The 19,415-nt window shown below is 43.2% G+C and overlaps 2 protein-coding genes across 4 annotated transcripts in view; one reads left to right on the top strand and one right to left on the bottom strand.

Moving 5' to 3' along the window:
• The window catches only part of CTNNB1 (catenin beta 1), a 31,976-nt gene extending 18,059 nt beyond the window's left edge, over positions 1–13,917 (top strand). For both annotated transcript variants that reach the window (XM_006258718.4, XM_019483512.2), the window contains 14 exons: positions 317–544; positions 710–963; positions 1,066–1,304; positions 1,394–1,595; positions 1,861–2,005; positions 4,922–5,025; positions 5,116–5,454; positions 5,727–5,885; positions 7,105–7,224; positions 8,556–8,706; positions 8,795–8,916; positions 11,820–11,880; positions 12,645–12,866; positions 13,104–13,917. In XM_006258718.4, the coding sequence (XP_006258780.2) occupies positions 317–544; positions 710–963; positions 1,066–1,304; positions 1,394–1,595; positions 1,861–2,005; positions 4,922–5,025; positions 5,116–5,454; positions 5,727–5,885; positions 7,105–7,224; positions 8,556–8,706; positions 8,795–8,916; positions 11,820–11,880; positions 12,645–12,853 (2,333 nt within the window). In that variant the 3' untranslated portion in view covers positions 12,854–12,866; positions 13,104–13,917. The remainder of the gene's footprint in view (positions 1–316; positions 545–709; positions 964–1,065; positions 1,305–1,393; positions 1,596–1,860; positions 2,006–4,921; positions 5,026–5,115; positions 5,455–5,726; positions 5,886–7,104; positions 7,225–8,555; positions 8,707–8,794; positions 8,917–11,819; positions 11,881–12,644; positions 12,867–13,103) is intronic.
• ULK4 (unc-51 like kinase 4) overlaps positions 13,462–19,415 on the bottom strand; it is a 468,513-nt gene continuing 462,559 nt past the window's right edge. For both annotated transcript variants that reach the window (XM_019483510.2, XM_019483506.2), the window contains exon 37: positions 13,462–18,953. In XM_019483510.2, the coding sequence (XP_019339055.1) occupies positions 18,848–18,953 (106 nt within the window). In that variant the 3' untranslated portion in view covers positions 13,462–18,847. The remainder of the gene's footprint in view (positions 18,954–19,415) is intronic.

Here is a 19,415-nt window from a genome sequence, read left to right as displayed (position 1 = left end):
CATGAACTTTTAAGCATACTTGTATTAAGCCTGCTGACAGGCTGAGAAGCAGGTCAGTCCTTTTCCTGGAATACGTGAGGAAGATGGAAGGCCTGAATGCCTTGGTCACAGAATCAAGTTACTGCTGAGGTGCCAAGTACTTGGGTTGGTTTAGGCTGCTCGAATAGTTCTATTTACTTAGGTGGTCAGGTTTGCAGGTTTCTGAATTGGTTGAGTGGTGAAGCCTCAGTCTGAGAGAACTGGATCACAATCTTTTAACTGTTCTAATTTTGAAATCTGAAGTTTGTCTGAAGCAGCCTTGTTTGTTCTTTTGCAGCTGACTTGATGGAGTTGGATATGGCAATGGAGCCAGATAGAAAAGCAGCAGTCAGTCACTGGCAGCAACAATCTTATCTGGACTCTGGTATCCATTCTGGTGCCACAACAACTGCTCCCTCTTTGAGCGGCAAAGGGAACCCTGAAGAAGAAGATGTTGATACAACACAAGTTCTGTACGAGTGGGAGCAGGGGTTCTCTCAGTCCTTCACCCAGGAGCAAGTGGCTGGTATGGAGGGTCTCCATTGTATTGTTGGCTTTATATTTTAGATGACTTGCAAGCTTGGTATACAATGTATATAAATCTGAATACTTAATTGACACCCTGTCTTTTGAGACGGTGGTTTTGGGGGGAGTTTTTGAGTAGGCATTTAGTAACTAATCTTCCCTTCAGATATTGATGGACAGTACGCAATGACTAGAGCTCAGAGAGTACGTGCTGCTATGTTTCCTGAAACACTGGATGAAGGTATGCAGATCCCATCCACACAGTTTGATGCTGCTCATCCAACTAATGTGCAACGCCTGGCTGAACCATCCCAAATGTTGAAACATGCTGTTGTTAATTTGATAAACTACCAAGATGATGCAGAACTGGCAACTCGTGCCATCCCAGAACTGACCAAACTGTTGAATGATGAGGACCAGGTATGCACATGCTTGTTTTCTTAGCCAGTTTGCAGGATTCCTTTTAATTGACTTGAAAACTGAAACCTTGTTTCAAACTTCAATATTTTTTTTTTTTTTAAGGTGGTGGTGAATAAGGCTGCAGTTATGGTTCACCAGCTGTCTAAAAAGGAAGCCTCTCGCCATGCCATCATGAGATCTCCTCAAATGGTATCTGCCATTGTGCGTACCATGCAGAATACAAATGATGTGGAAACAGCCCGTTGTACTGCAGGTACACTACACAACCTTTCACATCACCGTGAAGGACTGTTGGCAATCTTCAAATCGGGAGGCATTCCTGCACTAGTGAAAATGCTTGGGTATGTGGACTACCATCTTAACATCTTATCTGTTTTATTACCAGTAAGTAGATGCAAGTACTCACCAGGTTTTGCTTGTTTTTCTGTAGGTCTCCTGTGGACTCTGTGCTGTTTTATGCCATTACTACTCTGCACAATCTCCTCTTGCATCAAGAAGGTGCCAAGATGGCTGTCCGTCTTGCTGGTGGGCTTCAGAAAATGGTTGCCTTGCTCAACAAGACAAATGTTAAATTCCTGGCCATCACAACAGATTGCCTTCAGATTTTAGCTTATGGGAATCAGGAGAGCAAGGTAAATCAATGCCTCAGAGCCCTAATTGGGCCTCTTGAATGGTGCTGAATAGTTTGCTATGATAACAGTACAGCATGGAAGATGTTGGTATTTGACGTTACACTAAGATCTCCAAATGTCACCTAAAATGTCAGAGTTAAACTCTCACCCCAGATCACTATGTAGCCATTGAACTGTGAGACTCTGCCACTAGGTGCAGAGAAAGACCGCTGCCAGAGAACTGAATGATAGTTGAAAAGAGTACTATTTTTTTTGTTTCTTGCAGCTGATTATTCTGGCCAGTGGTGGACCCCAGGCTCTAGTTAACATTATGAGGACCTACACTTATGAGAAACTACTGTGGACCACAAGTAGAGTGCTGAAGGTGCTATCAGTCTGCTCTAGTAACAAACCTGCTATTGTTGAAGCTGGTAAGTATCTTTCATGGGAACATGTAATCTTAACTACTGTGTAGTAACCCAGTGGTTCTCAGTCTTAGACTCAAGGCATCCCCCCATAACTTGGTTCTGAATTTAGACCTTCAGTCTAGTGGGGAGGTGGAGTGAGTACTCATAAAGGAATGGATTTATGTAAGGTGGTACAAATGGGCAAGTAGCAATGATAGGAAGACTTTTTAAGCTGGATTGCAGGAACTCCTCTCTCAAACATGAAGGTTTAGTCTCCCAAAGGAAAAGATACAGGTCTGTAACTTTGAAGTAAACCAGAAATCAAACTTCCTGAAAAATAGAGTAATGCAGCATAATTTTGTCACAAACCCTGTGTATAATAAACCCCTCTTAAATCATTCCTGTTGCTTGGACTGTTTCATCGTCATGATGCAGTTACTTGACTCCCTATACTTTAGCATACATTTTTTTTTTTTTTTTAAATGAACTCCTTCCCCTTGATCCCAGGGGATTTGTTGCAATGAAGTTATACTGTACTCCTCGGTGAGTAGTAAAGTAATACTTTTCATTAGAGTCCTTTTACAATTTTTATCACAAAGCCAAATAAATACAGGAATATTTAATGCATTCTGTATTAGGCAGTTCTTTGGATACAGAAAATGTTATGATTACTTACACTGTGTAGTGCTGATTTCCTGTGTCCTTCCCCATCTCTCCCAACAGCTTTGGACAAAAAATGCAAGAACTAGATTTGCATTTTTCTCTAGCTCACCAGAGAACTTAAAATTTTTATTTAAATAATAATCAGGGTTTGTGAAGCAGCAGGTTTGCTTAGCTTAGTACAGGACTCCAGTGCTGCTTGTCTTTACTGCCTTCCATGAGCCTGCCTTGCAGTAAAGGGAGGGGGGGGGCAGCATGTGCTGAATTAGTTGAAGGTCCCCTTCAGGGCCCTGGAATGAGTGCCCTTGTCCCATCCTGCATGCTCAGCAGGAGTGGTGGAAAAGCTGCAAGATCCTTTTTAAAAAGATTTAATGGCATGCAAGTTGAGAATCCCTGAGGTAGCAAGTACTGCATGCTAGCCCATGAATTGATCCTTATGGAAATAAGGAAATCCAGTAAAAGCTTCAAATTCCTCACTCTTAAGTCACTACTTCCTTGAGATGCAGTGTGTATTAGAGAAATGGCTGACTTTTTAAGACTACATCTTAAAGCTGTTAAGCTGTAACTGGAACCAAGATATATAACTGTTTTCAATACTATGGATTCCGCTTCAAGATCTGTGGGTATTTCTTGTGCAAGCATGCTTGCACATCTAGTAGTGCTAATGTTGTGCAGCTCCTTATAGCACTCTAAAATATTTTAAGGCACCCTGGCAGAGAATCCCTGCTTTAGCTTCTTTAGATTGAACTTGCTTTACAGTGTAGGCTTCTAGTCTGCCAAATATGCATATTGTTTAAAAACAATCTGACCTCTTCTGATCTTTCAGGCTGCTGACACTCTCATTTTGAAGGAGTGATTGAAATCCGATGCCAACAATCATGCCTCCTGCTGTGCATGTTTTAATATGCACAGTGCATGGCAGGAGGCATGATGGTTGGGATTGGGGATCCAATCCCAGCTGTGCCTTGCTTGGGAATTGGATCCCAGCTGTGCCCTGCTTGTCCATGTACACCATGGGTGGGCAAAATGGTGGATCTGGCCAGTGACTGGACTCCATTTCCCAGCAGCCTTTGCCAGCATTGCTCTGGCCAGCTTCCATGGAGACCTGAGGAGCAGCAGGGCTGTGACATCATGGGCACAGGGTTTCCATGACTGGCCTGAGCAATACTGCCAGGGCTCATGGTTGGATGTGGAGCTGTGCCAGGGCTGGGATTTTGCAATGGGGACAGCACAGGACGGAGCCAAAGAGGAGCTGCGATCTGCTGCCTGTGTGCCCCAGGCTGGTCTCAGGGAAGCCCAGGTCCTGTGCTGTCATGGCCCCACCACTTCTGGCATTCCTAGGATGTAGGCAAAGGGCTCCTGGGAAATGGAGTATATAATGGGCCCTTTCTGGCCCATGGGCTGGACTTTCCCCACCCCTAGTGTAAAAAGAGCCTGGGATCCCGCTACACTAACAGGTTGAAAGCCAGGTTTCCCTTACTGTAGTGCTATTAAGTCCCTAAATGTGTGGTGGGTTGCTATTTAAGTTGCAATTAACAGAGTAATTTTGCTGCTGACAGACCAGCGGCTGGGGGGGAGGAAAAAAAACACTTTACCAGAAGAGATCTCATTAGTTTGACCCTGCTCCTCAATGTCTGTATAGACTGGGTGCTTCACTGGGGCTTTTTGGCACTTTTTGATTCAATATGCTATTAGATAAAGCCCTGCTGAAGCACCCGGTCTATACAGATGTTAGGCAGGTCAGGTCAAACTAATGCAGTGCTTCCTCTGGGCATGTGCTGCACTCTGCAGGAGGGTGCGCCAAACTGAAAGTAAATGGCTGGGTTTTTAACTTTTGTAAGCAGCTATTGTGTCCCAAATGTAGTATCTGCCAGGGGCCTTCGTTCTTTGCAGTGGAAGAATTTTTATTTTTCTGTACTCGAGTGAATGCTAAGAACTAATGCTTTCCAAGGAGTGACTTTAGGCTAACAAGGATTACTTTGCATCTGAGGGGTGCCTTAAGTCTAGAAAGGTTGAGAACCACTGGGCTTGAAGCGTAACTTGCTGCTTAAACACTCTTCAGCCTAAGCCTGACTAGCAGGAATCTGATGACAAAGCCCGGGGACTGACCTGGTTTGGTACCAAACCGCCTTAAATCCGATCTTGAATTCCATGGGAATTTTTTAAATCCTCACAAGCTCATGAAAGTAGTTAACATCTTGTGAGATGAAGATCTGCACAACTGCTGCTTTCCAAAGGAAGGTTGCTGGCTTAATACTAAGGTATCACATCTTGTTCTAGGTGGAATGCAGGCCTTGGGACTTCATCTTACAGATCCAAGCCAGCGTCTTGTCCAGAATTGTCTTTGGACTCTAAGAAATCTTTCAGATGCTGCAACCAAGCAGGTAAGTGCTCTTTACTAGGGATCAACAACAGCTCTGTAAAATGAGATTAAAACATCCTTTCTCCCCCCCCCCCCCCCCCCCTTGCTGCAGGAAGGAATGGAAGGCCTTCTAGGAACCCTTGTTCAGCTTTTAGGATCAGATGATATCAATGTTGTAACCTGTGCTGCTGGCATCCTTTCCAACCTTACCTGCAACAATTACAAGAACAAGATGATGGTGTGCCAAGTTGGTGGCATTGAAGCTCTTGTGCGCACTGTACTTCGAGCTGGAGACCGGGAGGATATCACAGAACCTGCTATCTGTGCGCTTCGTCACCTCACCAGCAGACATCAGGAAGCTGAGATGGCTCAAAATGCAGTACGTTTGCACTATGGGCTTCCAGTGGTTGTTAAACTCTTGCATCCACCATCTCATTGGCCTCTAATCAAGGTAAATGCTGTACAAACAGGTGGTACTTCCCTATATCTTATTATCTTAGCATTTTAATGTGACCTGCCTGTATTTTTCTCTGTCACTTAGCAAAGCTCAGTATGATTTCTATGTTTTTATATGGCTGCAAAACAGTGGGGGTGTATGTTATAAGTGATGTATACTAATGGGTAGGAAGATTGAGCAACTTGCTAGATTTTGCAGGGGTTTCTGCATTTTTGTATCAAGTGTACAAGCTCCTCAATCCTCTTTCTTTCCCCCTCCAATTGCAGGCTACTGTTGGTCTGATCCGCAATCTTGCACTCTGCCCAGCCAATCATGCCCCCTTGCGTGAACAAGGTGCTATTCCACGGCTAGTTCAATTGCTGGTCAGAGCACATCAAGATACCCAGCGTCGTACTTCTATGGGTGGAACACAACAGCAGTTTGTGGTAGGTGATCCAAATGAGTGCGGTGGCTTTTCCCCATAATTGAGTCTAGAGCACACTGTTGGAAGGTCTAGGTAGGGTGGACAATACAGATTCTGTTGGTGTTTTCCAAAAAAAACAAAACCAACCTGCATGCCTGGAGCTTGTTCTCATTAACCACTGGGTGCTAGGAAGAATGTGTGTATTTGAGTTTGGGGTTTTTTGTTTTTTTCATACACACTATATAATTCCATCAAGGCAAGCTGTCTTGTTTTGGAATGCAGTTCGCAAAGCTAGATTCCATGGGAGAACAAGCTAGACAGAATTGTGTGAAAGTGTGTGATACCCCACCACTGAGTGATTATTTAAAGATCTTTTAGTTTGCTACATTGTATTGTTAGTGAATCTGAAACTAGACACTTTAATTTTCTGTATACTGTGCCCATTTGGATTGGGCACTATATGAGGTGGTAATGTTTTTCTTAAGTGTGTATGCTGTAGCACTAGGTTCTCCTGTGCATTTGTTTGCCCCAGACAGTATAGGTCATGTAGCCTAGTTAAAGGTCACAGCTTGCAGTAGTTATTGTGTGCTGTATGCCAAGGCAACTGCCCGTCCACAAGTAGAATTGGTGTTTGGTAGTGTAAGAACTCGAGCTTAAATTCAGTTGGAGCCAAGTACGGCTTCAGTAAGTAGCTTTCTTTTAGCCCATAGCCTTGCTAAACAAATGTTTGAATCGCAAATTGTTTCAATTACAATTGAGTCCTTCTGCAGCAAAACCATTGTTGGAGACACTCAGACTAATGAAGCACTAAAAACTGAAATACACCTTTGCAAAGTTGTCTACCATGGGGATAATGTCTGTTAACAGTCTGTTATCCCACCTCCTTGTAGAATTAAATGGATGCTTGCTCATCAAATTGTCATCTTAGAACTGTGCAAAATCAGGATATTCTTTTTAAACTTCACTTCCATATGGCTTATCCCATTCATAGGCAGATCCTAATGAGCACTTACGAATGGGTTGGGGGAAGAAAACACCAGCTAGTCCTTTTAAAGCCTTGCTTGAATCTAGCTTTTAGAAGGATGGTTGTTTGCTGTTTCAGTTTGCATCAATTAAGACTTGTGCTGCATAGGATAGTGCTGGAGCTGACCACTGGTGATTTTTTTTAATCTGGCTAGCCTATGGCAGGCTCATAAACTGCAACCCTCCCAAGAGTTACAGTATTCTCATTCTGTACACAGGAAGGTGTGCGCATGGAAGAAATAGTTGAAGGCTGTACTGGAGCTCTTCATATTCTTGCACGAGATGTTCACAATCGAATTGTAATCAGGGGTCTAAATACCATCCCGCTATTTGTGCAGGTAAACTAGTGTTACTTTTCTGCTTGTAACAGGGATCATGTTACTTCCTGAGGCTTCTGTTGGCTTTTGTTGCATTTATATTCTGTGAGCTTCCTGGGCCAGGCCTCCTTATAGGTCACTACCAGGGCTAGCCTGACTAGTGGAATCTGTTCCTTGTTGTGGTCTTTGAGTGCAGTTTGGTTTAAGTACAAGGCACATGATTAATTTGTGGGTATTTAGCCCATTATGCGCTACAGTTGGGAGGAGGGCTACTAACTTGGGTAAGTAATTGGCATGGGTTCATCAAAGGCAGGTCCTGCCTGACCAACCTGATTTGCCTTTTATGACCAAGTAACTAAATTCTTGGATGATGGTGTCACCATGGATGTAGTCTTTCTAGACTTTAAGAAGGTCTCTCGGTCTCTCACCCCATCCTCATCAATAAATTAAGTGACTGTGGCATTGATGCCTACACAGTTGGATGGGTAAAAAATTGGCTGATGGGGCACACCCAGAGTAGTGGTGGACGGGTTGTACTCAACCTGGCGTGATGTGAACCCTGGGGGACCCCACTGCTCAATCCTTGGGCCTGCACTGTTTAACATCTTCATCTAACAACTTGGATGAGGGGGTGGAAAGCACGCTGTCCGGGATCTTGGAGTCAATAATGACTCCAAGATGAACATGAGCTGCCAATGCCAGACTGCAGCCAGCAAGGCCAGCCGTACCTTGTCATGCATCCAAAGATACATCTCAAGCAGGTCCGGAGAGGTGATACTCCCCCTCTATGCGACTTTGGTCAGGCCGCAATTGGAGTACTGCGTCCAGTACTGGGCGCTGCACTTCAAAAGGGAATCTGTTTAGCCTCAGCAAGAGGAGGCTGAGGGGGGACCTGGTGGCTGCCTACAAGCTCATCAGGGGAGATTATTGGCAAATAAGAAGACCCTATTCTCCCCAGCACCACCTGGGGTGACAAGGAACAATAGTAATAAGTTGATGGAGAACAGGTTTAGGTCAGAGATCAGGAGGCAATATTTTAGAGTTTGGTTCCAGATTCTGGCCACCCTGTTTCCTAGGGAAAGTGGTCCTTGTCCCTACCTTTGGGCAAATTCAAAAAGAGGTTAGATGATCACGGGTCTTGTGGACCCAGCATTTATTCCTGCCTGTGGCAGGGGGTCAGGCTAGATGATCTGATCAGGTCCCTTCTGACCCTAGCTACTGTGAAACTTGGCTGTTTAGAGGATAGCTAAGACTTGCAGTTGCCTGTTGTCTTGCTCATTGGAGCTCTTAATTGTGGGCTTCTTTTGATGCCCTGCACCTTGTTGATAGATAACATCTGTCTCTGGCTTTAGTTGCTGTATTCTCCCATTGAGAACATCCAGAGAGTAGCTGCAGGAGTACTATGTGAACTGGCTCAAGATAAGGAAGCGGCTGAAGCCATTGAAGCTGAAGGAGCTACTGCTCCTCTAACAGAGTTGCTTCACTCTAGAAACGAGGGTGTTGGTAAGTGAACTAAAACTGAGACTCTTTTAAAAATGAGATTCTTTCTTCAGTGAAAGGCCTCTGCTAAATTCTTACTCTTCTTCAATAGCAACATATGCAGCAGCAGTGTTGTTCAGAATGTCTGAAGACAAACCACAGGATTATAAGAAACGGCTTTCAGTTGAGTTGACAAGCTCCCTGTTCAGAACTGAACCAATGGCTTGGAATGAGGTAGGTCACATTCTTGTACCAACCTTATTTTCCCTATAAGGCCTGATTCCCGCATACTTCTCTTCCTTCTGTGCCCCACAAAACTGTTCATGATTCAGTCTGTTCTAACCTTTGCCATGACTAGCTGTATTTTTTTTTTTTTTTCCCCCCCCCTGTAGTACATTGTCCATCCATTTTGGATCATATTCTTTCAGTAGGAGGAAAAAAGGGCTTTAAGCATGATGTACACTTCTCCTGTAAGCTGGGATTATTTAAGTATTGTCTAGAATGTTAAGAGATGACTTCTGCTGGTCTCTGAAACAACTTGACAGTTATTGGTAGCTGTCAAAGATGCTATTGTAACTTATTTCTTTGAGAGATGCTAATGAAATAGCAGCTGTGTTCTTTGCTCCCTTAGGCCTACCTTGGAGGGATGTCAGGCCAAATTATTTGATAGGTTTTACTATAAAAGTTGGAACTGGTCAAAACTGTCAGACTCTGAAAATTAAAGGAAGCACTGAACCCTAAACTTTCCCCCTTACCCAGTTCCAGTTCTAGGTATTAATCGGAGCTAATGATATTAAATGCAAATCTTTGCTGTTCGTGGCACTCACTCTCTGCTCTTAACTGATTTTCTTTCCTTATTTGGATAAAATATCTTCTTTATTAAAAACTACTTTTCAACCTTCTGTACAAGAGTTGCAACAGTTTGTCTACGTTGGTCACGTATAAAGTGGTTCATACTGCTGTTTAAAGTACTACCCACCCTAAATGTCCTGATTTTACCTTGAATGAACCTGCAGTGAATATTTAGCTCTTCAGTAACTCTTTTAATTGGTCTGTGTTTTTAGCTTTTTTTTGATCCACCTAGACACTGAGCACTGACCTGGATCTGTGTTGTTGTATTTAATGCAGTCTGATCAGGATGCAATGTATTGTGCATGTGGTATTTAGCTGGTGTACTTGCAGAAGGGCAGGTTTTTTTCCAAGGTCCACAAAGACCTCTCCAGTATTGAAGTATCTTAAGCCTTCACTGTCTCTGGGAAGAGATGGAGGGGAAGGGGGTGGGGGTTGGCTTGTGCCACTTCCAGAAGGCCTGGAGTTGGCAAAGCTTTGAACTATTCTCTGGACATTAAGATGAGATTTCCCCCCCCCCCCCCATGAGAAAGAGGAGGTAGTATATTGTATTGTCTTAACTGCTGCTCTGTCTGGCATAATGAAGTCCTTCTGGGCACAGTAAGGACACAGCTGCTTTCACCTAGGAAGGTGTTGGTTTGATATGACACATTTCTGCTATCCTGGGCGGGGGGGGGGGGGTAGAGCATTGGGACTGTTTAAGTTGGTTGGTTGTTTTCTTTTTTTTTTTTTTTTCCCTCTTGGGACACGCTGGAGTTGGCCTTCAGAAGGGGCAGAAGTGCTGCTCATTCCACTTGGGTGTTAGAGTTTCTAAACAAGAACAGATTCAATCTTGGCACCATCTTATGAGCAAGACGGCCCCTCTCTGTATTGACAAGCCCTGCTGACTAATTCAGTATCTTTCCCAAGGTAAATAGCAGCTGCTGAAAGGCCGGGTGGTCAGACTGCCTCAGATTTGCTTTTGTTGCTGAAAACTTTCAAATCCTCCTGGGTCTTTAGTTTAGTTGAGACTCGGAGCAGCTTATCGGTACCAGGCACCATTGACAAAGGGATGTGGGGTGCACAATTGTGTGCACCTTCAGGAACTGTTCTGTACATGTTGGAAAAGTTCTTGGACATTAACACTAAGCTAGGCTGAGTAGAGACAGCTGCTTTTACCATATGCTGCTGCCTTCCCTTCCCTCCCCCCTCCCATTATCATGGAAGAACAAAGGCAAACACTGTAATGCTCATGTGAGTTTGTCAGGGGTGTAAAAGATTCCTGTGGGCTGAATCTGGCTTATGGAAAACCTGTTATCTGGTCTAGGTTTTGGGCACCCCTTTTTTTCCATTACATTGCATGCAACACATGCCACCCCCAGCCTCTTCTACACTGCATGTGGTGTGTGAGGCTGCTCTGGTGCATACTGCACATGGTGTATAGGGTTTGACCCAGTGCAACGAGCAGTGGTTTGGTGTCTGGTGAACCAGCCCTGCACATACGCTGCAGGGCTGGTCCAAATTTGGGCCCACAGATTGTACCTGTGTCAGGGCAAGCATGCTGGCCTGGTGCCCAGACACTGCATGTAGCATGAGCCCTGGACTGTGGCTGGAATGGGCCAGTGTGGGGCATGTGGCACCCTGCCATATTTGGTTTTGGGGTTGGTCTGGGTCAGGTACACACTGGCCCTACGTGCCAGGGCCAGTCTGATGTGGGCATCTCCATGCAGCACATGCTCTGTGTAATGAGCCTTTAGCTAGGGCTGCTTTGAGGTGTGCACTGCAGGAAATGCCTGTGCTGGATCACTCTGTGCACTCGTCCAACATGTGGAGTAGTCTGTGGGCCTAATCCAGCTGGCAGATTGACCCTGTGCCCCTTATCCAGACCTGTGGGGATGGATACATTTGACACCTGTCTTACATGATTGCCCAAAAGTTCTGGGTGCCCACTGAATTAAAACCAAGTTAAAATGTTGCTAAAAGTGTTGTTAAGGCTGTTTACTAGGGAACATATATACTTTTCCGTCTCAGAGCACAAGTCACCACAGTAATTGCATAAAACTAAACTATTCAGCACCAACTGTCAGGTACTTGCAGATAGTGTTATCAGACCAGATACTTGAGTCCTGGTGGACAATGGCTGTGCAGTTGCATTTGTTTCTAGCAGAAGTGTTCCTTGGAGCTCAACTAACCACCTAAACATCACAAGGCAGAACTGCCTGACACACATCTGTCACCTGAAGTAGATGCAACTTATCACTTTTTTTTTCCCCCCTCCTGTTACCCTGCCTATGCACCCCCTCCTCTAGACTGCAGACCTTGGAATTGATATCGGTGCCCAGGGAGAACCTCTTGGATATCGCCCAGATGGTAGGTCTCTTCCATTGCTGTTGACCTCTAAGTTTTTAAAAGTTAAGCCTGGCAACATTCAATTCATAGCCTTTAAAGGAGAACTGCAAAAAGTGAAAGGCTCTATTGGAGACTTGATTGATCTGAAAACATTCCCAGTTGTTGGGCCTAATAAGCTTTGCAGCACCTTGGGTCCTATTTCAGTGGGATCTAAGAGAACATACAAGCACAGGGGGAGTGGGGGTAGTCTAACTCTTGTGCTGGGCAGTTTAAATGCATTTTAACCTCAACCCATCTAAAAAGTATTTCTAAACTGCAGTTTTCCTTTAAAAACAAACCCTAGTGCTTGAGTATATATTACCTGGGTCATTCTAGACTTGGAGAACTAGGCACAAGCTGCCTTTTGACTAGCATGTTTTAGAAGCAGACTGCAGTTACTGGTCTTGTTCTGTTGCAGCATTGGTGTGCGGGGTTTTAGTACTGTTCTGCAGACTAAATGGCTTGGCTGGAATCTGCTTATGCTTCCAATGGCAGTGCACTCTCTGCAGAGCAACTGAAAGGTTGCCTTGTTCAGAACAGTGGAATAGCTGTAACACTACATGGTAGATCAGTTTGTAGCCATCTAATTTCTTTTAGTTTGGCCAAATTGGGGGAGGAGAGAACCTACAAATATCACACGCTGATAATTTGCAGCTTTTGATGCATCTAACATCTGTTAACATTGTGCTGCCTCTTTTTTTTTTTTCTTTCTCCCCCCACCCTCCTCTGCCACCCTTAACTCTTAGATCCTAGCTACCGTTCTTTCCACTCTGGCGGATATGGTCAGGATGCCTTGGGTATGGACCCTATGATGGAGCATGAAATGGGTGGCCATCACCCTGGTGCTGACTACCCAGTTGATGGGCTGCCAGATCTGGGACATGCCCAGGACCTTATGGATGGGCTGCCTCCAGGTGACAGTAATCAGTTGGCCTGGTTCGATACTGACCTGTAAATCATCCTTTTAGGTAAGACGCTCAAAACTTAAAGCAATCTACCTACCAAATTGAGAACTCGGGTGGCAGGGAGGGAACAGCTTATGTGGATTTGTCAAAACATCAAATGGAATATCTGAAGCTCCTACTTTGTGACTCCTGATGTGAAGTGTGGACATAATTATTAACGATGCCCTGTTTGTGCTCCAGCTTCATGCAGTCTTAACATGTTCAAGTAACCCACTTTTTTTCTTTTTTCTTCCTACACAGCTGTATTGTCTGAATGAACTTGCGTTGTGATTGGCCTGTAGAGTTGCTGAGAGGGCTCGAGGGGTGGGCTAGTATCTCAGAAAGTGCCTGACACACTAACCAAGCTGAGTTTCCTATGGGAACAATTGAAGTAAACTTTTTGTTCTGGTCCTTTTTGGTCGAGGAGTAATAATACAAAATGGATTTTGGGAGTGACTCAAGAAACAAGGAATGCACAAGAATGAATTGCAAGATGGAATTTATCAAACCCTAGCCTTGCTTGTTAAAAACTTTAATTTTTTTTTAATCTCTGTAATGGTACTGACCTTGCTTGCTTTTGAGTAGCCTTTCTTTTTGCAGTAATTGTTGTTTAGGGAGCTTTTTGTTTCTTTTCTTTTTTTTTTTTTTTTTTAAGTCTCTCGTAGTGTTAAGTTATAGTGAATATGCTACAGCAGTTTCTAATTTTTAAGGATCAAGTAATGGTGTAGAACACTAATTCATAATCGCTCTAATTGTATTCTGAATAAAAGTGTAACATTGTGTAGCCTTTTTGTATAAAAAAAAAAAAAAAATTAGACACATAGAAATGGTCCAATTAGTTTCCTTTTTAATATGCTTAAAATAAGCAGGTGGATCTATTTCATGTTTTTGATCAAAAACTTTACTGGGATATGTCTGGGTAGGGGCCAGTAAGAACTGTTTATTTGGAACCTTGTATTGGACAGTTTACCAGTTGCCTTTTATCCCAAAGTTATTGTAGCCTGCTGTGATACAGATGCTTCATGAAAAATGCAGTTATAAAAATGGTTCAGAATTAAAGTTAACTTTTAATTCACTGCTGCAGTCGTGGTCTGATTTTTTTGCAAACCCAGCTTCATGTAGCTACATGTACACAAAGCATAGTTGCAGAGAAAAGTCCCTTCTAGTCTGACAATTAAAGAAGTGGTTGGTCAGAAGTATGGATGTTCCCAAAACAGCTGAAATGGCAAAGATAAAACCCCTCCTAATGGTAGTCTCATCTTCACTTCTGCAAAAAAGCAATCTATCCAGTACCTGCATGCTGCAGTTCTGAACATGAGTCGGTCTTCCCTGTTGCAGATGCTGGCAGTATTTTAGTACTGAGTTCTTCTGCTGTTGGGTACTGGAGCAAAGTATAAAAAGTTTGAAATTTGTTCATACCTTGTTGGCCAAATCCCTAAACTAGTTCTATGTTCTGAGCATAGCAATCAACTATACACCTTACTTCAGGCAGCATGTCTCACTCCTGCTTTGTCTACAGTATAAAGCATTTGTTTTAACAGGTGCAAGCACCCAGTCACAAAGACTGGCTTGGCACTATCTTGTTCTGCAGCACTCTCTTGCAGTCCATGTTGGTGATCTGATTTTACAAGAGTGGTTTTAGGCTCTAATTCAAATGCACTGAAGAATTTACAAGTACAGTTGAAAGGAATTTCAGAGCATCTTACTGAAGAGTTTTTCCATTTGCCTTGTCCTATGGGTGTACAGAACTCTAAAACAAGTCTTGTGCCCCATTTACAGAATCAGCATGAGCTGATTCTGTAAATGGCATATGTAGATCACCTTTCTACATGAGATCACTCCTCTGTAAGGCCATCTACTGCTTTGAAGCAGATACTAGAGCCCTCATGGGGATGGGAGTGTACTTTGGGTGAAAGACAGAACACCTACAACAAGTTTCCCCACTGAAATTAGTTTCATACTAAACAAAACTCCCTGAGCTGTAAGGGTGGGGGGAAGCACATCTGAGAATTGCACTTCTTGTGATCTGCATCTACTTGCCTATCTAATTCATTACAGCTTTGTGATGAAGCAGTCACTATCTTACAACTGACCTTTCATGTTTCTTCCTACCTCTTGCATTTTTCCATAACATGGCTGAAATCAAAGTTAAATGTATTTGTGCAATATCCAATCCCAAACATAGCCTATGTTTACCCTACTGCCTTGTTTATAAAGAGAGTAACCATAATTGTCATCCAGAACCAGGGATCAAATACTGGATTCCTGATTGTAAATAGCATACTTAAGTAGGCAAAGAGGGTGTTGGTACCTGAAATGCAAACTGACTAGCAATGACACCTCTAGCTTGAGTTGGCTTAACAGCAAAGCAGCTAGAATTAGCCACTTCACAGATTTGATTTGGACCACAGTATGTTTTGCACTCTTGACAAGCAAAAATATGACCTGACCAATGAAGGAGCATCCTGGCTATAGCAGATGCAATTCTGGCAGATATTTGACAGTCTGTAAGGGTTTGGGCCTGTAACTTCTGCTGACACTTGGGATTGAATGTGAAGTATCCAGAAATGTTTGCTGTCACTTCAACATGCCCCATGTGCTAGAAAGGAAGGGACACAGACAAACCTGCTTAAATGTAGCTATACACCTGGTTCCTATAGCTTTTCATCTCTGTGACAAGTTGGGAAGTGACTGACATGACTTACTCAGTTTTCTTCTAACAGGCATGACTAGTAAATATGAAGTCTTGATCAACTTAACTTCCAAGTTTTAAGTAGGAAGAAAAGTTTTTAAAGGATTTTATTAAGGCATAGTGCAGCCTTTCAAAAACTAAGAGCATAATTTCATTTGTTTCCCAGAAACATGATATTCCATATTATTTTGGGGTGTTAACTACTGAACTATGCTAAAACAATATGCCTCTAGGCTAGGCAACTAAAGAAAGAAACATACACTGATTGTTAATGCTGGATTAGGACATGCCCTCTTCATCCAAAACTTAAAAGTATGGAAATGAATTAAGGTATCAGACATTTACATTCTTATCAGTTAAGACACTTACCTCCAGCACTCCCTAGGGCTCACCTATCTAATGCAGATACCACAGCATTTCACTCAAGCTTGCATTTTAACACACAACCTAGCAATGACCTTATATATACATAGAAGATGGGTATATCTCAAGTCACAGATTCCATTACTTTGAGCTGTGGAGACTGTGGGTTACGAAGCTTGGGTACCCATTGCTTTTCAAATTTAATGAAGATGGATTATTTTATCAGTAGACTTACAGACACTATGGAAATGCAAACAACTTAATGGGATGTACAGCTGCCATCTTAAGAAACAAAGAACTAGTTAACATAAAATGGAGACTCCTCCTTTCTCAGGGCATCAGACTGTATAAAGTACTGCATCATTTCAGGATAATGCCAGAACAGTGTAGGAAGAACTCCAATGGCTTAACAGCTTACCTCCTCCAGACCACCTTTCCTCCTTTGCTGCTACTGTAAAATAGCACAAGATGGTTTGAAACTAACCCTTTATCTAGGACCTTACAAAAAATGTGCAATACTAAAAGGTTGCAAGCTCATGCAAATACTTTACCACAAGGTTACTATGTTCAGTCGGTAAAAAAAATGACTTCTACCCAAGACACCAAGTAGACTGGAATATAAATGGGAATCTGGCAAAGGAATGTACACTGGCTTAAGTGCCTACCTGTAACATTTCATTGAGTAGCTCCAGGGTTTCAAACTCTGTGCATTTAATGAAACCAGCAAGTCCTGAAATTCTTTGAGCAAAGGGATACCTGTTGTTTAGAACAAGTGGTCAAGGTTACAGAGTGCTTTCACTACCCTATCCTGGAATGGAGAGGAACTCCTGCGTGTTAATAGCTCAAAGTGAAGTGAATACTGCACAAGGACTTATGAAGTATTTGTTCACTTACAGGAAATTTCCTTTACTGGAAACTAGTGCTGAAATGTGGCTAGTGCTTCATTCAGCCTGCTAACAAGGCCCTATGAAGAGACAGAGAGTGAGCGAGCCTGCCTGTCACTGAACTAGCAAATAAATCCATGTCATGCATCTTAACCAGGCTTGTCTGTGTTTAAAAAATGTTATTTTAGGGAGGGCAATACTTGTTCTGCTAGCACTCATCTGTCAGTGACTAGATGTTCAAAGCCCAAAGATTGATGAGCTATGTCCACAGAGGGACTTAAGCAGCCTGCTGTCTAGTGGTACTCTCAGTCTCAAGTTAGGCACCAAGTTCCCAGGTACTAAGGCTCAAGTGTGCGCTAGGGCTCCAAAAGCTTGATGGCACCAGGATGCGGTGGCAGAAGCTGTGCTTATCTACTGGCAGAAACTCCACACCTAGGGATTTCCCATGCCTACAGGGCAAGACAGCACTGAGAGGTGCTACTGTGATCTTCACACCCAAATGTTTATCTTGGGACTTAAGGTAACAGCTAGGCACCTAACTTCCTTTGCAGATTCAGTCCATTATCATGGGAGCTAGTAGGCAGTAACTAGAAAGCTTAAAAGGTTCAACTAAATTCTGTAGCTGTCCTGCAGTTGAGACTTTCATTTCGCAGTTTGACTGGGCATTTCACCTTATTGTGATATCAGTGCTAACCAGATAATGGAACAACCGCTGCTGTGGCAGGAGCATCAAACTAGTTAGCCAGTATCAAAAGCAGTTAGTTTGAAGGCAGAGCAGGGTGGCACCTTAAAGTACTTTGACAGAGTCTGGTTAGGTGGCGTTGGCGCAGACTCGATTCATCCCATCCAGTGTGCTGCAGCGTCTTGTGTATTCAGCGTCCTGTGTTTCAAAATGGTGGCAGGGGGCGCTTTAAAGCTTGTTGAGTGAGGACGCTGAATACATGAGACGCCGTGGGTGTTTTAATCAGAGTGGCTCCCGACAGCTGCTCTAATTAAAACACCCGCCTCGGCACCCCGGTGCCCTTAGAGACTAGCTGGTTCAGAGGCATAAGCTTGTATAGGCAACAGCCTGCTTTGTCAGAGGCTATGATAAAGTAGCATCTGACAAAGTAGGTTGTTGCCTACAAAAGGTGCCACCCTGCCCTGCTTTCTGCCAGACTAAGTGGAACATGACTGCAGATTTATGTAGGGGAGCATAGTTGAGGGAGAAAGGTCAAACAATAGCTACAACAGGCCGTTTGCTCTGCCCCAGTTTGAAAGCTTCCTTGTCAAAGTCGCTTTATTTTCCCCATGGATGAAATGTTCTTGTAACAGAACTGCCAAGTTTTGAAGTGTGTTAAAATTGTTCTAAGAATTGCCACAGGTTGGTTTGTGCATATGGCACTTGTTAACCAAAACTCACTGGAACAGGGAAGTGTGAATGAAGGCATTTATTGTACTTCAACTAGAACGCTTTCTCTGGTTTTGCAAATTGCCTTTTAACTACATGACAGAAGATCTCAGTTCTACTGCCTGTGTCCCAGACTTTCTGTAAGACGCTAGGAAATCACTCACACTCTGAGCTTGTTTTCTCATCTGTGCAAGGGGATGATGCCACCTCCCTGCAGCGTGGCCAGGACTGCGTCATTAACATTTGCAAAGTGCTTCAGAAATCATTCCGTGTGCAAAAGTCACTGTCCTACTCAGAAAAATGTAATTTCTCCAGTTTCTCTCAACGAGAAAACATTCCATTTCTGATCAACCATTTTGTATGAAAATGTATCACGGTTTGGATGGAACGAACAGTTCTCCCCTACTGTACGTATCTGCATTTTTCTAATTTGTGTTTTTCAAAATACAACTGCCAAGCACTTTTGGTTAAACTAAGAAGGTACTGAATTAAGTTCAACAGACAAATTATTGCTTTTTCTCCACTTCTCCCGTATTTTTAAGTAGAGAAGAAAGCAAACATAAGTATGCATGTGCCCACACAGTTTTGCTGATTGAATTAGGACTACTCTACTCATCTGCAGCCATCCTAAATCAAGTGCAAGGAATGGACCAGCACAAATGTCTTTTGGTTTCAGTCAGGTCTGTGGAGTGATGTTTGATCTGGTAGCCTTGATCTTTTCGTGTCCAACTGTTCTGAGAATTTCAAAAGCCAGGGAAGCAACAGCAATATCGGCATGGGAGCTAGGGAAGAAAAGAAAAACAGTAACACTTCTTAGAAATCTTTCAGGTAAAACATCGGATCTAAATTCTGCAGTTGCTCCACACTGGAGACTCATCTGAGGAGGGCGGCCACTTTGGCTAACTCCTTTATACACCATTTTTCTGCTACGCAGTAGCAAGATTATACTGTTTTTTTCAATGTACAGCAAGTCACATGTGAGCCCTTAAGTTCATGTTTACCATAATTTCTTCCCTGATGAGTCCCACTCTGTGAAAGGGAAAATGTAATAATTATATTTCAGTAGTTTATTTGGGAAAAAAAAGTCTCATATCTTTTGTTTCCTTTACACACATCTTCAAATGTGCGTCCGAATCCAGAGGCTGCTCTGCTGATGTCTATTTTCTTTCCTTCCATGGGCAGGACTAACTGCCGCTGCTACACGCAGTTATGTTTTTCAGACCAATTCATTGCCTTTATCAGCA

This window comes from Alligator mississippiensis, chromosome 5, assembly GCF_030867095.1.
Source record: "Alligator mississippiensis isolate rAllMis1 chromosome 5, rAllMis1, whole genome shotgun sequence".
Lineage (NCBI taxonomy): Eukaryota > Metazoa > Chordata > Crocodylia > Alligatoridae > Alligator > Alligator mississippiensis.
Note: the sequence above shows the minus strand (reverse complement) of the source record. Positions and strands in the feature narration are given on the sequence as shown.